This window comes from Cydia pomonella, chromosome 4 (assembly GCF_033807575.1).
Source record: "Cydia pomonella isolate Wapato2018A chromosome 4, ilCydPomo1, whole genome shotgun sequence".
Lineage (NCBI taxonomy): Eukaryota > Metazoa > Arthropoda > Insecta > Lepidoptera > Tortricidae > Cydia > Cydia pomonella.
In genome coordinates, this window is record NC_084706.1 from 16,810,241 (window position 1) to 16,830,521 (window position 20,281).

The 20,281-nt window shown below is 34.4% G+C and overlaps 1 protein-coding gene and 1 long non-coding RNA gene across 6 annotated transcripts in view; both read right to left on the minus strand.

The window, feature by feature from the left end:
- Nucleotides 1-3,057: 3,057 nt before the first annotated feature.
- LOC133517178 (glutamate receptor ionotropic, delta-2) overlaps nucleotides 3,058-20,281 on the minus strand; it is a 31,646-nt gene continuing 14,422 nt past the window's right edge. For 3 of the 5 annotated variants that reach the window (XM_061850371.1, XM_061850370.1, XM_061850372.1), the window contains 5 exons: nucleotides 19,988-20,181; nucleotides 13,487-13,683; nucleotides 12,351-12,446; nucleotides 11,336-11,519; nucleotides 3,058-4,506 (listed from right to left, as the gene is read on the minus strand). In XM_061850371.1, the coding sequence (XP_061706355.1) occupies nucleotides 4,216-4,506; nucleotides 11,336-11,519; nucleotides 12,351-12,446; nucleotides 13,487-13,683; nucleotides 19,988-20,181 (962 nt within the window). In that variant the 3' untranslated portion in view covers nucleotides 3,058-4,215. Of the gene's footprint in view, nucleotides 4,507-11,335; nucleotides 11,520-12,350; nucleotides 12,447-13,486; nucleotides 13,684-19,987; nucleotides 20,182-20,281 lie in introns of those variants that run through there. The other 2 variants (XM_061850373.1, XM_061850375.1) reach the window with 2 other exon arrangements.
- LOC133517181 (uncharacterized) lies at nucleotides 6,116-7,327 on the minus strand. The gene is made up of 2 exons (XR_009799338.1): nucleotides 6,737-7,327; nucleotides 6,116-6,148 (listed from the first exon to the last, which is right to left on the minus strand). It is a non-coding gene; the product is annotated as an uncharacterized LOC133517181 (long non-coding RNA).

A 20,281-nucleotide genomic window follows, 5' to 3' on the forward strand; every position in this document is an offset into this window, starting at 1 on the left:
AACCTGTAGAATCGAGCCCTTAGGCATTGTTAAATCTCGTTAGGTACAGTCACGGTCTTTAATTGTTGTCGGGTTCAAGCTAATTTGGTTGTGTAATACCGTAAGTATTAAACAACCACATTACCTTGGACCCTAAATGGCTAAACAAAGACCGTGACCGTACATAACTAACGATATTTTGTTCTACATACGAGTATGTATATTACAGTAAATAAAACATTTTTGCTCAGACTCGTGCTTACCCAGTGGAGCATTTATTTATTTAATTATTTTGAATAGGCGAATCCAAATAAATTAGATAATAGACAAATATGATCTTATGCAAAGCTTATGAACAGTGGCTCACTAGGATATTTTGTAGGCCAATACGAGTTATTTGAACAGTTACACATATAGCAAAATTAACTCATACGCCGAAAACGTATAAATATAGAATGTACCTAATGTAAAACAATACAAAACAAATCTTTTATACACTTATTTTAATTTGCGTTGGATTACAATTGTATAATCAATGATCATACGTTTCTTTTAAATATAAAATTATTTGGCTTCGTTAAAAAATATATTTGTAATGAAAGATAAAACAACAATAAGGCAATCTTTCTACTAAAGGGGCCTTTACTATGCTACACGGGTGATTTATATTAATTTATAAAACCTTGTTGCCAAAGAACTTGAAGCAGTATGTATTGACTTAGTTAAATAAAATGAAATGGAATTACCTTAATTCACATGAACACGTGAAGTAATAAAGGCCCCTTATTGCACAGTCAGCTATATGTTGATGATTTCCTTAGCGACGCCACACAGCGTATATCGCGTCTTTTCGAGTTTTGCCGTTAACAATAGTAACCTTACCTCAGAAACCGCTCGTTATCCTGGCTGCATGCTATGCCCCTTTATTTATTGATCATTACAGCGACAGCCACTGTTTTCACTTGATTCGGGCACCTAGTAAGATCCAATAGCCTATTTCGTTAGAATACGCTACACTTAGTCACTCCTACTTATAAACATATACAAACTGCTGAAATTATAAACCTGACTTGCCGTGGGCAAGAAACAAAGAGCCCAAAGCCAAGCCCATTATACTTTACTAGCCTTCTGCCCTGCCACAAGTCTTCAACCTCCACCGACGAACAGCTGCCAGGTGCCCGGATCTAGTCGTACAGGTAGTATGGCACACTAACTGAGAAAACTTTGTTGCTTTATAGATTGTATATGTCTTTCCGAGCCTAGCTCTTCAACCAGGCGTTACTCTCATTTAAAATCGTAATTCTATGTAACAAAGCTTTAATTGAAAGCTAATTGTTGTGTGGCGTTTGTGTTACAGTGACCGTGGTGCGATTGTTCATTGTTTGTAGAATTTATTAAGTTTGTAATTGAAATAGAATCTACTTTGTAGACAATCAGCATCGCGAGCTGTCGCTGCTCAAAGATTATATATTTATTATATTTATGTACAAAAGTAAGTTATGCAGGCAGAGCCGTAAAGTGATACTGAATCTGCTTGGCACATTTTGTTTTCACTTTCAAGTGTAGGTAATAGTTGGTACTTAATAGACATTGTGAACGTGGAAGGCAGGAGATACATTGAAAACGAGAGTCGCGGTAGAGAATGGGTTTTATTACTAAAGCTTGGGAACGTTTTACCCTCCGAGTTTTTCATCACACTTACTCTACTGTTACTTTTATAAACCACAAATAAATAAGTTATTATACAGAGTGGGCAAATAAGAAGTATACATTTTGTTTTCTAATTTTAACTTTATTAAGTATTGTTTTAAAATGTATTATTCAGAGTTGGCAAATACATGCGGAACATAATGTCTGACATATGTGCACCTCTAACAGCAGGCAAATGTAAGCCCTTATCATTGCATTTTCAGCCTATTTTCGGCGTTATCTTAGTAAATTTGTGTCGTATAGTCGGTTTCAACTGTTTAAATTTCATCAGCTTGTTAGCATAGGCACGTTATTTTAGATAGCCCCGCAGAAATAAGTCAGGAGCTGCAAAATTTGGGGAATATCGGTGCCAATCACTGTCACTGTTTCTCGAAATGAATCGATCAAACAACGAGTTTTAAACAACACAAACATTTGAGAAAAAATTGCTCGCTGCTAGAGGTAGACATTTGGCAGAAATTATCTTCCGTCTACAATTGTCAACCATGAATAATATATTTATGAAAAAATATTTAATAAATTTTGCACTTAATATAATTACAATTTAAAAACAAAGCGTATCACTCTAATTTGCCCACCCTGTATATTCGATTTTTCTTTTTTCGCATGACTTTGTGATAGAAATTCGGCTGTAATACATACCTATACATAACTACCACTTAATTTTAATGTAATATTTTCACCAGTAGTATCATTTAGGATATATTGAACTTATTTATCATTTAGGCACATACGTTTTGCCACATCCGTTTTTTATGAGTAAATGTTAAATGTAAATTTACTCATCAAAAACACAAAGGTATTCTCAGCCAACGATATGTTTTAATTTCAAATAAGATCACCTGATATTAGCTACACTTATCACTTCCAGCAGCTTTACGTGCGAATCTGGTGATTTCAAGAACATGAAACGACGAACGTTGTTCCATATTTTTCAGGTGTTGGTTCGTCTGTTCAAAGTACCTACATATTGTAGGCTTTGTTCTATTGCAAAATTAGGTACCGTCAACCGGGGTGAATAGGGACAAAACTTAAAATGAGATTTACTTGACAGTTTATTAATATCTACCCACACAAATTGTATCATTCGAATAATAGTAGGTATTGTAAGATACAATTTGTGTGGTTGGTTATTAAAAAAGTCTCCTCAGCTGTCCCTATTCACCCCGGTTGACGGTACACAAATTCCCTGGATTGGTTTCTCAGGCATACAACAAACATACTTGTGCCAAGCGGGTTCTTAAGGGTTTTTTATTATTAAATAAATAAAATTAGATGAGTTTGACTGTTAGGTAAATGGTGATGTTAATAATGATATGAATGTTAGAGGAATAGGTATGTGGAATATTCACAGTTAATAAATATATGTACCTATTTAATTGAATGTTTTATTGACTCTAAGGTTCTGTTCCTTATTATAAAACAGTGCATCTGTGCCATGTGTAATATCATTAAGTACATACTTTCCACAAAAAATATGTATTAAAACTATCTCTCAAACATTAACAACATTAACTGTATTTTCTAAATACAGATTTTATTACTACATATTCTAATTACTTATAATAATAAGCACTAAAGGTGGGCCTAATTTTACTCATTAGGTACAACAAATTGATCAAGAGATATTTTTCATATAATCATTTCATTACCATTCCTTACACCACAATCACATAAGTCAGGGATCGAAAAACTTTTGAAGACAACCCAGTAAGTATACTCCATTCCAGATAGGATTAAACAGAAGGAAAAAATCAAATCGTTATTATCTTCATAAAGCAATTTTCATGTCACATGTAAATAAGACATTTCAGAATTATACGCTCCAAACCAAGTTCTAAATAAAATATCGAGCCCCCACCCAACTTACTTGATACCAGTAAATACATAAATAGTTTTCATATAAAATACAAATACAAGAAATTGAACGCCATGATTGACAACAAAAATTTTCATCGTCTGCCTGTCTGTCCGTTTGTCCGTCCACGACTTAGCTCAAAACGAATATGAGGTTTCTCGTACCAATTTTGGATTAAGTCAATTAAATAAGTTATATTACATATAAGTAAGGACTATCTCATGACTTCATATGTCCTTTATTGGATCAACTTTAGGGAATAAGATATTATTGTAATGAGCACAAAGATACTCTATACTATATTAAAATAATATCACAACTTCACAGAAAAGGTTGAGATCCCTGATCTTGCCATCTTCTAGAGTCTAATGTTATCTGGAATGGAGTATAGAAGTCATCAGTTTTGGGAAAGAGGATTTGACTGGTCAAAATCCTCAACAGATAATAAGTACTTAATAAAATATTACAGGGCAATTTTAACTGTTAATTGCTTTGATGGTTTCAAGAGGTTTGTGGACCCCTGACTTAGGTGATTGAAAGATATAGGTAGTCCAAGGTTTTTTTTAATTTTTATTTAGATATTACTTATGCAATTTTATGTAGATATTCATAAGCATTCATTCGAAGTGAGGCTTTTAGCCAAATGAAGGTAATCAGTTTTCATTTACCTACTTATCGCGCTGATACAAAAACGCGGAAGGGGTCCTAACCGGTATAAACCTGATGTCTCCGCTCACTGTACCGACCACCCAATACTCTCTCCCATTTATAATCTTGGTGGTGGAGTCGCCGTTCATCTTGTAGCGCGAGTTCTGGCCAAATAGCGAATCGTAAGGTGGCGGGTGGCTATCGTCTTGGATCCTGAAGCGTCTATGTTTCGAAGTCTTTACGGTTTTTGTTCTGGTTCTTTCACCCCGATTTTTTCTGATTTTGATACGAACGTAATATCTGATTATCATCTGAAAGACGGTTTCATGTATTAGTAAATGTGTTCAATCGTTGCTAAAGTTAACCGACCTACCTGTAACAAGAGGAGATACAAATATGTTACGTTACTGAGGTTCCACGGTAAAGGTACGCTTTTATTACCGACGCTCCAATACTAAAGCGTTGCTACGTGACGTAAGGGCCAATCGCCATATAAGGCCAATCAAATTAGATTTTTTCGAAGAATTCATTCCTAGTAAGCTGGAAAACGTTTTAATACCATCATTTGGCCCTAAATGCATGTAATCCGAGTTTACTCCATTCTAGGTGTGCTGTGTATAAATTTTTGCTCTTTTCAGTTTTTTGCTTGTAGATCGAAAACGGTACGTCCGACAGAAAATTTGTTCTAATCATGATGAAAATTGGTATCTGAAGATCCGAAAGGTACCTTAATAGGTATTAATTCGTAAATCTAAATCTAATCTAAATGTAAAAAATTGGCCGTTTTGAATTTTTTATTTTTGTAAAATCATGTTAAAAATCCGAAAACGCCTGTGTCTGATCCACCAAACCTTGCTGGTAGTGCTACTGTAATTGATGGTGAGTTCCTCCTACATCAAGTGGTTTGGCAATCCAAGGAAAAAATTATCTCCTAAGGCTCCCAAAATTTATGCACTAGGGTGGAGCGCAGTTGTATGGTTTTTTTTTTATTTTACATTTTCTAAATGGGCTGGTGCGGAAAAGATGCTCCGTCAATAACCTTTTAGAGATATCCAAATATTTTTTAAAAATTTTGAGTTTTAGTTAGTACTGCCGCAAGCCAATCTATCATTAGTATGCGTAATTTTTCTAACTACTCGACTGCGTTACGTTTGCATTTAAATGAGGTGCAAACTAACTTAACTGGGTAAGAACTGCCTTCAATTTATTTAGAAAAATATACACTTTCTTATAATTGTTTCGTTACGATGATATTGTGTCATTTAATAGTAGTGTATCACGTTGATTAAGCAGAAGTTATTATAGATTAAATTAAGTTCGTTTATTTGTTTTTATTGTGACTAATGTGGCATTATTGCGCTGCTTGAACTGCTTTTTTGTCACTTATTTGTGACATTATCTATGAAAAGGGACCTTATTGTCGATGGCGCTTACGCTTACTGCGTAGCGCGACTAGCGCGGCGTTGCAATGTCGGCTTTCATTGACATAGAAACCGAAGTTGTTATTTTTACGTTTTTTTGATTAAAATAGGTTTTGCCCAGCATTGTTATGGTAACCTATGAATTTTAGACGATTTGGAATGAAAATTGTGGAGTTACGATTTTTTTTCAAAATAAATGTATGGAGCAGGAATAAGAAATCATCATTACTCAAGAACCGCAAAACAAACCGTAATATCCTCGCAGGTGGTTATACTACGAATTATTTGTGATTTTTTGGCATACTACATATATCCGCCACGGGTGCGGTTTTAAAAAAAAAAATCATTAATTGTTTCTATGGAAAAAGCACAAAAACCAAATTCAACATTTAAAATTTTTTTTGATTGAAATGGGTTTTGCTCAGTGTGTTTATGCTAAGTTATAAGTTTCACACGATTTGAGTTGAAAATGGTAGAGTTATGATTTTTTTTCAAAAAAAATGTATGGAGCCGGAACAAAATATCAAAATATCTCAAGAACCACAACAAATACGGTAATATCCTCGCAGATAGTTATGCTACGAATTATTTGTGATTTTTTGGCATACTACATATATCCGCCACGGGTGCGGTTTTTTTTTTAAATCAATTATTGTTTTTATGGAAAAAGCACAAAAACCAAATTCAACATTTTAAGATTTTTTTAATTGAAATGGGTTTTGCTCAGTGTGTTTATGCTAAGTTATAAGTTTCACACGATTTGAGTTGAAAATGGTAGAGTTATGATTTAAAAAAAAAATGTATGGAGCCGGAACAAAACATCAAAATATCTCAAGAACCGCAACAAATACGGTAATATCCTCGCAGATAGTTATGCTACGAATTATTTGTGATTTTTTGGCATACTACATATATCCGCCATACATTTGCCATGTTCCGGCTCCATACTTTTTTTTTTTTTTAATCATAACTCTACCATTTTCAACTCAAATCGTGTGAAACTTAAAACTTAGCATAAACACACTGAGCAAAACCCATTTTAATCAAAAAAATCTTAAAATGTTGAATTTGGTTTTTGTGCTTTTTCCATAAAAACAATTAATGATTTTAAAAAAAAAACCGCACCCGTGGCGGATATATGTAGTATGCCAAAAAATCACAAATAATTCGTAGCATAACTATCTGCGAGGATATTACCGTATTTGTTGTGGTTCTTGAGATATTTTGATATTTTGTTCCGGCTCCATACATTTTTTTTAAAAAAAAATCATAACTCTACCATTTTCAACTCAAATCGTGTTAAACTTATAACTTAGCATAAACACACTGAGCAAAACCCATTTCAATCAAAAAAATCTTAAAATGTTGAATTTGGGTTTTGTGCTTTTTCCATAGAAACAATTAATGATTTTTCAAAAAAACCGCACCCGTGGCGGATATATGTAGTATGCCAAAAAATCACAAATAATTCGTAGTATAACCACCTGCGAGGATATTACGGTTTGTTTTGCGGTTCTTGAGTAATGATGATTTCTTGTTCCTGCTCCATACATTTATTTTGAAAAAAAATCGTAACTCCACAATGTTCATTCCAAATCGTCTTAAATTCATAGGTTACCATAACAATGCTGGGCAAAACCTATTTTAATCAAAAAAACATAAAAATAACAACTTCGGTTTCTATGTCAATGAAAGCCGAATTTCAGCCCACAGTGCGTTGTTTATAATATGGGAGCATCGATGATAATGGCGTAAGCGTAGGTCCCTTTTCATAGATAATGTTACATTTGAAAAATTTGATGGTTCTACCACCGGGCCTCGGAGTTTTGATAGGCCCTTGGGTAAGGCGTTACAAGAATGTGAATCGCTTTCAGTAGTAGGTAGAGTTTCAGGCCATGGAATGTATTTTATACCCTCTCTTATAAACATCAAGCATTTAAGTTCGGATCAATTTTACCTGTATAAAAAGTGCGAAGCTATTAATGCGGGCGCAAAGAAATCCCGGTAAAATGGTCCATTCGAGATGGCTTACTACTGCCATCAGAGTTTTAAGATTGTATGTTAGCTCAGCATAGCAACACCCTCTGATAATCTACAGATTCTTAAAACTTCATCTTAAAAGTATATTATCCTATGTAGTGGCATAATATGCACACCTCCTGGCAGACTCAAACTCGGATTAGGTACACGCATTTAGGACCAAATGAAACTATTAAAATGATTTCCAGCTTGCTGGGAATTAATTCCTCAAAACGGATTTTTGATTCTAATTTGATTGGCCTTTATACTACATACCTTTACCCGTAGAACAGTTACATTACAGACTTCCATTGATCATTCAGAGGTCAGGGTGTATTATTTTACCTAATGCGCAAAATATAAATACTGTAAGTTGTTGATATATTACTGAGATTAGTGACACAAGATAGGTTTAGGAATAAATGTAGGTATACCTAATCCTATGAAAGGCTTCTATATTTTGAGTCAATGGAGCACGTAAGATTAAAAAACAAATAACAGCTGGGGAGCCGACGATGCTAAATGTGTAGTTACTCGAGCGTTGTAAAGCCTGACCAGGAATATATGATCATGCGCCATGTTGCGGAATTTCATTGGAACTAATTTCTTACACTGGCAATAATTTTAATGATAGGTTGTCACCGCTGTCGGTGTCATTGTGACGGTTTACTTGAATAATACTTAAGTGGTGTATATTAAATAATGAATATCAAAAATGACCAAAACTATACATAATCAAGATCGAAACATTGTAAATGATGTAAATAATAAACTGCTGGAAAAAAACCTTTCGGGAAATTATACTATTTCGCTACGAAACATTTCCAAATTAACATCAGGCAGCCGGACTGAGTTGGAGGGACGCGGAGCGCGAGGCACAGGACAGGAGTGGATGGCAACGTCACACGAACGCCCTCTGGAACAATGGGGTACCATAGGACGACAACATGTTATACAAGCGAGGAAATACTTACAGTAACAAAAATGAGTTTGAGTTTGATAAATATTTTTTAATACAGTTGCTCAAAAAGTGCTACTTTACGTAGCTGTTTAGCGTGCGGAAAGTTGGTTTTCGCGAACTAGTTCTTTTCACTTTTCCAATTTTTTATTTATTTATACTTGTTCCAATTCCAATTCATGACTACTTATTAATGAGTGTTAGTGTTACTTTCCTATAAAAGTCGTAATGATCAAAAAAACCTACTGTTAATGTAAGAATAATAAAATAATAGGTACATTATTTCATATTTTATTACTTACTTACCTCCTTATCATTTTAACTCGTTTATATTTTAATATTGAAAAACCGTTCTTAATAAGTTGTCTGAATGGAACGGAATAGCTGTCGAAACGCCTGTCAAAGAAGAGGCGTTTTTTATTACTGCAAGCATGTTTTAAGTTTCCAAAGGCAACATTCGATATTGTTTTTATAAAATTTTAATATACGATACGCAAATAATCGTAAATAACGATACTTAGGTAATACCTAATAGTACAACTTTTTATATTTACAATTGTTTCTGTCTTATAGAACATGCATAAAAAAAATTACTTGTTTTTTTTCTTATTTTTTCGCAACTGTATTAAAAAACGTCGTTCGATACACGTGCGGAAATGTCGCACTAGCATCGAAATGTAAAATACTAGGCTTTGGAGACGATCAATCTTATTCATTGACAATGTACCAGAACGATTAAGGTTACGGAATAAACCTAACAACTAACATCATGTGAGACAATCTTGGATGTAGCAACATGATAGACGAAATAATTTTTCGGCTATAGAGCTGAGCTGAGCTGATGGCGTGTCTCATAGTAGCCACGCCATCTGGTATGTTACGACTAAATTAAATATAGGTAACTATCTGCAGTAATTATAGTCATTAATATTTTTTTAGATAAACCAGAGGCATCGATTACGCGGATTACGAGAGAAGGTCGTTCCTCCTAAGATTTTAGGCTGCCAAAGAAAAGCAAACCAAAAATAAAAAAGAAAATACACTTAGACAATTTTGACCGTGTGATATGTAAGAAAATACATGAATTTTATACGGAAAAAAAACAAGCACCGACGATTTAAAAAAATGTGAACACCAAATATTTGGATTCTGATTTTGATTACGGTGATTAAGGTATGTTAGTCAAAATAACGAGTTGCCAATCCACATTGTTCAGACTATACTGAACTGTTGCCATATAAATGAGAAAAATAGCGCCCTCTTGACAATGATCATATATTCCTGGTCAGACTTTAGAGACCTATTGGATTGAAAGATTAGATGATAGAAAGAAAAAAAGTTTTTTTTGCGAGCAAGAAAGCAACTACATATATTATAAAACATGTAAAAAAATCGCCATGTGAAGTTACTCGAGCGCGTCAGATATTGGTAGTGTCAGTCGCGTGTATGTATCTGATAAGAAGTGATATCTCACATTAGGTACATAATTATTATATATATTTTATATTTTTAATTTGTATATATGTTAGTATATTTAAAATGTATACATATGTAGCCTCAAAGTATTCTCGACTTAGGGCCTATTTTCATATCAACTCTTTACAATCCTACACCAAACTGTTTCTGTTTAGCGCAATGGTTGACTGATAGAAAAATGCCTCAAAGCGTTAAGTCTACCATTTGTACTTATTTTTGTAAAGTAGTGCAATAAAATTTAAATAAATATTCAAAGGGGATTTTAAGTGGACCCCACAAAAGTGTATATTTCAATAATCTGACGATTTCAGCGATCCACATACAAATGGCAGGGTCACAAAATTGCAAATACACCGCCATATTTAAATATTCGAACGCTTCAGATTATTATACAGAAAGGTTCAGATTAATGTCCCAGTTGTGTGATGTGACACAATATCCTTATTCTGACGATTTGGAGAAATATACATTTTTAAGATAACTTTAAAAATCTTGTCGTATATATTTTTTATTTGTAAACTTCTCGTGCCTAGTAAACTGCGTAGAATGCCATTAAGTAGACCAAAATCGACCAATAGATATCACAGTTTCCAGATTTCTGAATGAATGTTTTTTTTAATATCGGGTTTTTTTAAGCCCGTGTAACTTCAAAGTTAGCATCTTGCAATTCCCTACTATTAACAACATTTAAATTATTTCGATAATAGCGATACAATATATCAAAATAATGGCAAAGGGGGGCTATATGGGGACGGCGTGAGAGAAAATAAAATTCAACAACTAAAAATATAAAATTCCAATCAACATCTAATTCAGACAACATCTAAAAGTGTGCTTAATTTACAGATAGGATATGGAGGAGAGCCAGAGATAGCGAAAAAGTGAAAGGGAAAAAGCGCTGGGCGCACTTAAGCTCACAAACGATTTTGGACACTTCGGCTTGAGCAAATCGATAATCCCTTCAAAATAATAATAAAATTGAACGCGCTCGAGTAATTCAAGGTCGCGATTATTATTTTTTTTGCAACTTTGGGTCACAAAATTGCCACTTGCTTACGGATCGCTAAAATCGTCAGATTGATCCATCATATCTTAATCTGACGCGCTGGAGTATTTCAAGGCTGTCCTGGACTCCCCGCTCGGTTTCAAGGACCCATACTTGGTGGCGAGATTCAACAGGATGCAAGGTATCCCCCCTATCTTAATCTGACGCGCTCGAGTGACTTCAAAAAATCTCCTCTTGGGCTCCCCAACCATAATGCATACCTCTCCACCAAAGACAGCGATAGCGGTCGCCAAGCCGACCCCCATTAGCATGTACGTCATCGATAGATCGCTGTTCCTCAGCTTGCGGTCCTTGGACTGCAGATCCAGCGGACATATCTTGGTGCTGGGCAGGTCTCGGAATTCCAAAAACGTTACTATACCCGACTGTAGAAGATACGTGAGGCTAGAAAAAAAACCGGTCAAGTGCGAATTCGTTTTACTCGCGCATCAAGAGTTCCGTACAAACTTTGTATTTATCTCGTGTAACTATAAAGGCGTAAAGACTTGATCAGAAGTACTTATTATATTTGTGTACAGCGCCATCTATCGGCAAATCGTCTAATTGTATAACGTAATAATGCACGTATATTGGTTTTTCGAGGATCATTCTCTATACATGATAGAGAATTATCTTATCCTCGAAAAACCAACAACATCGTATAATTGAAGCTCTTTCAAACTATCGTTTGACCCCACTTGACCTAGTAACTAGACTTTAAAATGTTGGCGACCTCTCATAGCAAATAAGAAATAAATAAATAATAAATATTATACGACATTATTACACAAATTAAAAAAACAAATTAATAAAATATAAATAAATAAATAACACTTGGTTAGCTTTGTTGAAAAATATTCCAAATTTCAAGTCTATAGCTTAAGTAGTTCTCGAGATAATTATTAACGTTGTGACAGTAACGGATAGACTCGCATCATAAGAGTTCATTTGTACCTTTTTCGTTTGGTACGGAACCCTAAAAACAAGATAGGGCAAAGCTAGATTGCCAACCAAAACAATTATTTTTTTATTCTCTTTGCTGAAGTATTATGGCGTCGGTTGGAAGCGTTAGGTACTCCATATCGGCGATAATACAAATAACTGTTTTATCGCAAAAATATGAAAATTCCAGCTTAGTTTTACTCAGGTAATCGAAAACATCAAACGAAGTCACAATAACAATAGTTTTTGAAGTTATATGTATTTTTTATCTTATTAACAGAAACGGCCACTTACACTGGATCAAATAATAACTTTAATTTGCTGTTTTTCGGAAAAGCGAAACTCCGTAATTTCTCCATAAAGGGATTTGGGGCGACAACATACGTACATCTGAAAACAAGATAGTGTTTAATATGATTTACAGTTTAAGATTAATAGTACCTACCTAAATAGGTACCTAAGACAATACTAAAGGACTGTAAAGGAAACTTATCTTAATTCAAATCGGTCCCTGCTCGTCCCCTGCTATCTATTGTCAAAGAATTGTCGATTATAGATAGATCTTTGCTATTATGTTACGGCGTTTATAAACAGATGTCTAACCGGCACACTGTGGTCCCAAATCGAGAAAAGTGGGATATTGCTTATTTCTCTTCCAAAAAAATGGCATTCGATTGGGAATTTATTTAACGAATATATAAGTAATTACTCTTTGTAATAAATAGTATTCAAAATTCAATCGCTCGGCATTTCCGATGCTGCAGCTTATTTAACATGTTTTAACATGTTAAAATTAAATAATGGTGTTCCGCTTCGTGTTTGAGAAAAAAAAGTTGTAGTTTATTCTCAATGCATTATAATTTTCTATTTTTTTTCTACTGCTAATACGCATTTTATTGAAGAATTGCAAAGATTTTTTTTAATCAAATTCCCTATCGAATGCATTTTTTGTAGCCATATAAGCAATTTCTTACTTTTCTCGATTTAGGACCACAGTCCTCACTGTGGCAGCGAGAAAGGAAAGCAATTAGCGACCAACTACTACTATTACCACTACTACTACTAATTTGGCCCAGGACTGTCCCATTTTAAACATAGACAGAGATAATCATGCCTTTTTCTTATACTAGTAGGTACTAGCACCTAAAAGAAAGGAATGAGTATAATTGTCTGGTTCTTATTGACTGACAAGTTGTGTTTGCCTGACTATAGGTACCTACGCTGTCCAGAAACGTACGTTTAAACGTACTTAGATGCCTTATGACTAAAACAGATGCAATATACGAATAATTAATTACACAAGAACAATGCCAACTAGATTTTTTAAAGACGAAATCAACAAGGCAAACTCGCTTAATTTACACTATTCCCTGAACGTCGGACACTTTAGAGAGGTTACTGGTTATTTATCATTGTTATGATTATCTTACCTCTTCGTTTCCGGTACCTTGGCCTTGGTCTTTTTTAAGTAGTCTTCAAACATGAGATGGTGTATAGCTGTCTGTTCCTTTACAAGCACCGCGCCTCCCATCACGTAGGGTAAGTACTGACGATCGGCGTTCACTGAACGAAACTCGGCGCGCCCATTAGCTACCATTTTGCTTAGGAAGTGTAAGTTTTCGTCAGCCTATAACAGTTATACAGTGTGTATTTTTGATATAATTGCAAACTGAATCTAGACGTAGGTTTTAGTGGTATAAAACAATTCTGAAAGATTTTACAATTTAGTCTTCACTGCCTGCATAATTAATTTTTGATTTTTTTTCGAGGAGCAATGTATTTCGAACATCATGGTTACTTGTGCCAGTTGTGATGTCGCGTCGTTAAATGCGACGTTTTGAGTTAAAACAACGTAGTGAGACATTGCTTGCTGAATTATTTTATACGAGAAAATAAAAGTTGTAATTTTTTTCTAAAACCTATGAAAGTGTGTTCATTCAAGCCTAAACTAACTACCCTTTAATTATGCATAAATATATCAGTACCTAGTTTAGCAGATATATTCCTAACAAACCCTTATCAATGTTACAATTAATTGAAAATTAGGGTTACCAAAGTGTCTTCCGTCGGGAAGCCAAACTTCGCTGTTGGTGCCCAATTTCGCCCAAGCAAAATGTTAAAATAATAGTTCCATCAAGAAATAGATATCATTGAATTCACAATAAAATGAGCTGCACAATAAAATATTTACCTCTTTACCTACATAGGAATAAGTATCCCACATCTAGTGAATGTCATAATTTCAATCTGAGAAACAATAATAAACTAGTACGTACATAATCAAGTTATGGCCACTTTAATAATAGTTTTAATAAAATGGCAATCAAAATATTTAATAAGTTAAACCAAGACATTAAGATTTGTAAAGATTTTAGATTATTTGACAAAAAAGTAAAAGACTTCTTTATTAATTTAATAGGCCGTATTACACAATTAATAAATATTTCGCGAATTTACTTGATTGATTACTCTTGACATTATCATGATTTATTTTTATTTTTACTTAGTCCTATTGAATGACATGTACGCACCTCTTCATTTTAAAATGCATAACTTCCATACATACCTAACCTTAGAATAACCAATTTTAGCATGTAAGTACTTTAGAGTATATTTTATAATTGTATTTGCATGTATTTATACGTGAAAGCAAATAAATGTTCTGATTCTGATATAAAAGAAAATAAATAAATAATCTAATCTAAAATAACCTATCATCGCCATCCGTCCCCAAATTCCCCTTATCTATTTTTATGAAAATTACAGTAAAACTTATTCAAAATCCTATAATATTCATCAATTGAAATATGTCACCGTTAAGGAAATAAATGAAATGTTTCAGAAATTGCTCATCATTAATCCCATGATACTATTTATAGCGGAATTATGATTTAATGCTAGTTAAGGTGAAGCTATGTACTAAATGCGGACAACCCTTATTGTCAATGAACAGCAACATTGATAGAGTCAGAACAAGCTAAGTTGGCAGCGATTTTGATAGCCCAGTCGGTGCAAGAGCTAATTAAACGTCATATTTGCATAGCAGTTTGACGTTTAATTAGCCTATCATCGCCATCCGTTCCCAAATTCCCTTTATCTATTTTTATGAAAATTACAGTAAAACTTATTCAAAATCCTATAATATTCATCAGTTCAATAATCTTAATTATTAAACCCATGGGGATTGTTTCTGAATACTTTGTTTCGATCGGCACTCATTGGAAATTTGAAATGGTGTCATTTTCTTATTCGCATATAGTATACTCGCCAAAATGAAAACTACGTGTGATACTTCATTAGATTCATAATGATGTTTAGAAAAATGTAATCGAAGAGTTTATTAGCGCACAAAAATATCAAAAAGTATTAATATTAAAGAAATCAAAATTAACATTATTAAAGAAGAGAATATTTCCAATAGAAAGTCCATACTTGCAGAACTGTATCTCCATTATTTATACTTTTTATTGAACGCTTAAAATAGGTATTCGCCGGTGATTTTGGGTATGGGCACGCGGCTTCAAAAGTAAGTACGTCATATTGAATATTTTTTAAAGGTATTAACTGTGTCGGTGGCGTATTCTGAACACTTTAGAGAATCTATTACCGTTAGAAAAAATACAGAAAATACTCAAAGATTATTTCTCAACAAGTTAGGAAATTACAACACCAAAACAACACCAATAACAAAACTTCCTTCTTCATTGTAAACAAAAAAAATGTAAAAATAATTATTTTAAAATATTTTTGGTTCGTGTAGGCCTTCTTATATACTATCCTATAATATACTATACTATACTATACTATATATATAAACTAAGTATTCATTTTATTAACCTCCATCAGGCAAAATATTTTTACGCCAAATATTTCAACATTTTTTTAAATTTACAATTAAGACAAAAAAAATAAGATCAATTTCTAACAGTATTACATTCTTTGACGTTTAAAATACACCATATTCTTTCCAAATTTTTAAATGTATATTTAATTAATTTATTTATATATCATAAAGGTACATAACATTGTGACACCCCTTATTCCTCGCCAAACTGCGATCGCACACCTACCTTTAAAATAATATTTAATGTTACGTACTCGCTTTTTCACGCCGCGTACGTATCCCGAAAATGAGACGCGTAGGGCTATGTTCAGCATTGAATAAAAAGTATAAATAATAGGCGCTGGTGGCCTAGCGGTATGAGACTGCGACTTTCAATCCGGAGGTCGCGGATTCAAACCCCGGCTTGTACAGTCACGTCTGAAAATATCGATACGAAAAATGTGTCAAAAATATGTATACACTACCTTAATATATGGGCAATAAAGTCGTGTATAAATATTTTTGGCACCTTTTTCGTATCGATATTTTCAGACGTGACCGTACCAATGAGTTTTTCGGAACTTATTTAATGTTTAGCAGTCGCTTTCAGTGAAGAAAAACATCGTGAGGAAACCGGACTAATCCCCATAAGGCCTAAGTTTATACCCTCTGGGTTGGAAGGTCAGATGGCAGTCGCTTTCGTAAAAACTGGTGCCTACACCAATTCTGGGGATTAGTTGTTAAGCGGACCCCAGACTGGGAATGAGCTGTGGCAAAATGCCGGGACAACGCGAGGAAGAAGAAGAAGAGTACCTACTGCAAGTAAGACTTTTTGATTGCCAAGTTTCTCCTCTTTAATAATATTTTATTCAAATTTCTTAAATAGTTTTTTGTGTGCTAATATATAAACGCTTCAAATACATTATTCTATACATCATTTCAAATCCAATGAAGTATCACACGTATTTTTAGGAGTAAGATACTTCTCTATTTTTCACCATTATGAAGATGTCGAGTAGACTAATAATCTAGGTTCAAACTTTGCTTACCTTGTAGCTTTTGCTGAAAATGACGTTTGTTTTTATGACTAATAAACTGTTTTCATAATTACTAATAATATCTAATCAGTACCTTTCATAGTTGGGTAATGAGACGCTGGAGACTCGTATACCTAAATAGGCAAATTTTCTTAGTTTTTAAATCAGAATGTTGACTTTCCTAGGTTGAAGACTTTTGTTTCTTTTCTGGTTTCTAGCACATTACAATTAAAACAAACGATGTAAATTTTAAGCTCTCAATCTATATTTTGGTATAGAAAAGACATATGGTGATTTAAAAATAAATCGAAAGAGTCCACGTCGGCCGCTGAAAAATCCATGTTTAACTGAAAACTTAAATTTTGAATTAACCGTCAAATGTTAGATCATATGCTGAAATTTACATTGCATCTAGTTTTTATACTGTTGCTCGCTTAAATGTCTTTGCTTACGGTAGTTTCGTACCTTCCCGAATGAGGGTTGAGAACTTTATTTTTGAGTATAATTACAGTGAGACAACTCATTCGGTTCTTGTACGTTTATTTTATCTTAATGAATGTTTTAATTATATAGGATTTTGACTCTTGGAGACCCTATACATCTCTAAGGATGTTTTTTTTTGATTGATTGATAATTGATTGAAGTTCTGACACTTAGAGACATTTACACCTCTAAATCATTTTAGATTTTTTTGTATCTGTTATTTTTCTAATATCTCCTTGGATTTCACGGGCCTATAAATCCCGGTCTTATGATAGGCTTGCGTGGGGATATAGATCCAACACGTAGAGGCCCTTGGAGAGCTTTAATGTCATGTAGAACGCCTGCTGTAACCCGTTCACAGGCGCAACAATAGACACCCAAGAACCGGTCGCAGCAGGCATTGGGACTATTGTAGAAAAAGTGAACAGTATTATGGTCTATGGATTGTAGTTTGGGTGGACAATGAGACTGGATTGCAAATACGTCCGGACACCTGCCATAACAATGTTTTCACCAGTTATCGAGGCAGGCAGTGATTCGCCGCCCACTAGATGGGCCCCTGAAACTGCCGTCCTGAAGACGACCAGGAGCAACACCGGTGTGAGCGGCTCGAGGGTGTCGAGAGGTGTACGCCGCTTTCTACCCAGTGGCTGATAACAGCCACTGTGCCAACTCGCGTCTTATGCAAATTTTCACTTCCACCCCTGGAACATTTAGCTCTAACGATTCCTCTCCTGGACGGCCAATGAAGGCAAGTCAGAGCTGAGTCTTGCGGGTCCCCTTGGGGTCAACTCCGACCGACGAAGATACGCCGGAGACGGTGACCCTGACCGATTCTCGGTAGTACTTGGGTCCGTGGGGTCGTTACTTTTTTTTTTGTAATTCGTTAGACATTAAGAATCTTTATACATCTCTAAGCAATAATTACACTTAGTTTGCATTGATATTTTCAGTTAATTGTATTTTATAATAATTGTTGATGTGCTTTTTTTTGCTTGTATATAAATTCCATGTTGACGTGTCAAAAGTGCCCGTGTGGCCTATGACGTCAAGTTGTGCCAACCCTAATGTGTGGCCTATTTTCTGAATAAATGAAGTTGAAGTTAAGTTTGCTAGGTGATATAAAAAGAGGTTTGATTTTTTGAACATCGTAAAAATTTCCCGACGCTGATAGTAAGATAAAGCTGTTATTTATGCTTACCTGCCAATAAACTAGGGGCTCATTGAGCTGTAGACCTCACGATAAGCCTAAAAAATGTTAAAGTAAACAATTCTTACTTCATTGGGTCATTTCCACAGTATAGAACTTACGATGGTCTTAGGCGCCAAGACTCTATTGGCGCGTAAGTCTTTTATACCTTTTCCCGCAATTTTGAACATTTTACAAAAACCAAAATTACATAAAAAGAGCTGCCCCTACTACCCCAAGGTGAAACGGAGACCTTTGCTCACGCTCGTTCAATAATGGTTCGTAATTGTATATGCGTATATTTCTTTGTAAGAGCGTTGCTTTTCATTTAATTAAGAAATAATTCAAATTTATGTGCAGTTTTATATGTTTAAGACACTTTACTAAGAAAATTTAGTAAGTAATACATATATGATTTATATGAGTATTGCAAAAATAGTATCTCATAACCTAGCAAAAATAATAGTATAAAATCCTGTTGCGATGTATACTTAAGCATATTTTGACGACCGGTCTGGCCTTGTGGGTAGTGACCCTGCCTATGAAGCCGATGGTCCCGGGTTCAAATCCTGGTAAGGGCATTTATTCGTGTGATGAGCATGGATATTTGTTCCTAAGTCATGGCTGTTTTCTATGTATTTAAGTATTTATAAATATTTATATATTATATATATATATCGTTGTCTAAGTACCCTCAACACAAGCCTTATTGAGCTTACTGTGGGACTTCGTCAATTTGTGTAATAATGTCCTATAATATTTTTTTATTTATTTATATGATCTGTCATTTGATCACAGTGAAATTTTAATTTTCAATTACACATTATTTTTATGGGTTCAAAGTGGACACGTTGCGATTTTTTCAAAATTTCAGTGCGTGTTTCAATCGATGTAAATGATTCGACTTTAGGTGTTATTTAAGCTGAAAAATAAATGATATGCCTATGTCCAACACAAAAGTCTGGATTTCAATCCGAAAACCACAAAAATTAGCTAATTTTTACGATTTTTAGTGACTCAGTAACTTATGCAGAAGTGTTTCAAGTGAATTTCATAACAACTAACGGATACTGTATTTATTGAACAATGATATTAAATAAATACCATTTTTATACATAGCTTCCAAGCATAGTTTAATGATAGTTTGTGGAGGTAGGAAAATTACCTGTAGTTGACTCTGTTTACACCATTCCGAACTTCCAATGGGTGCTGGTGGAAAACAAATTATTTCGAAATATTTCGTAATTAAATGTCTAAAAAGTAGGTACACCCTCATTTTTTTCATTTAAACCTGTGACCTCAATCATCAATTCCCGCAAGCCAACTTGCGGGCAGAAGTAAGTTATCAACTGAAGAGTGCTATTGCTATGAACAACCCAAGTTATTTAGTGCTACTTGCGTCATTGACAACGTATTGAACTGTGCTGCCCTCTGGCGCGACCCAGCGGTAGTTTTTCTTGTACAGGTCCTCAGGGTATTCGACATCCAGGGTGAACTTGGAGAGCGTGAGGAAAGCAGTCAGGTTGGCAGTGTAGAACGCGGACAACAGGATGATGAACAGCCACCATGTCGTGAAGAGGATCCGAGTGGTATCTGTCAAAAAAGGTAAGTATGTATCTAGGTATCTAATCTACCTACTACTCATGTGTATTGTTTAATAGTCGGTCAATGTGTGCGGTGCGGGATGTAGGTA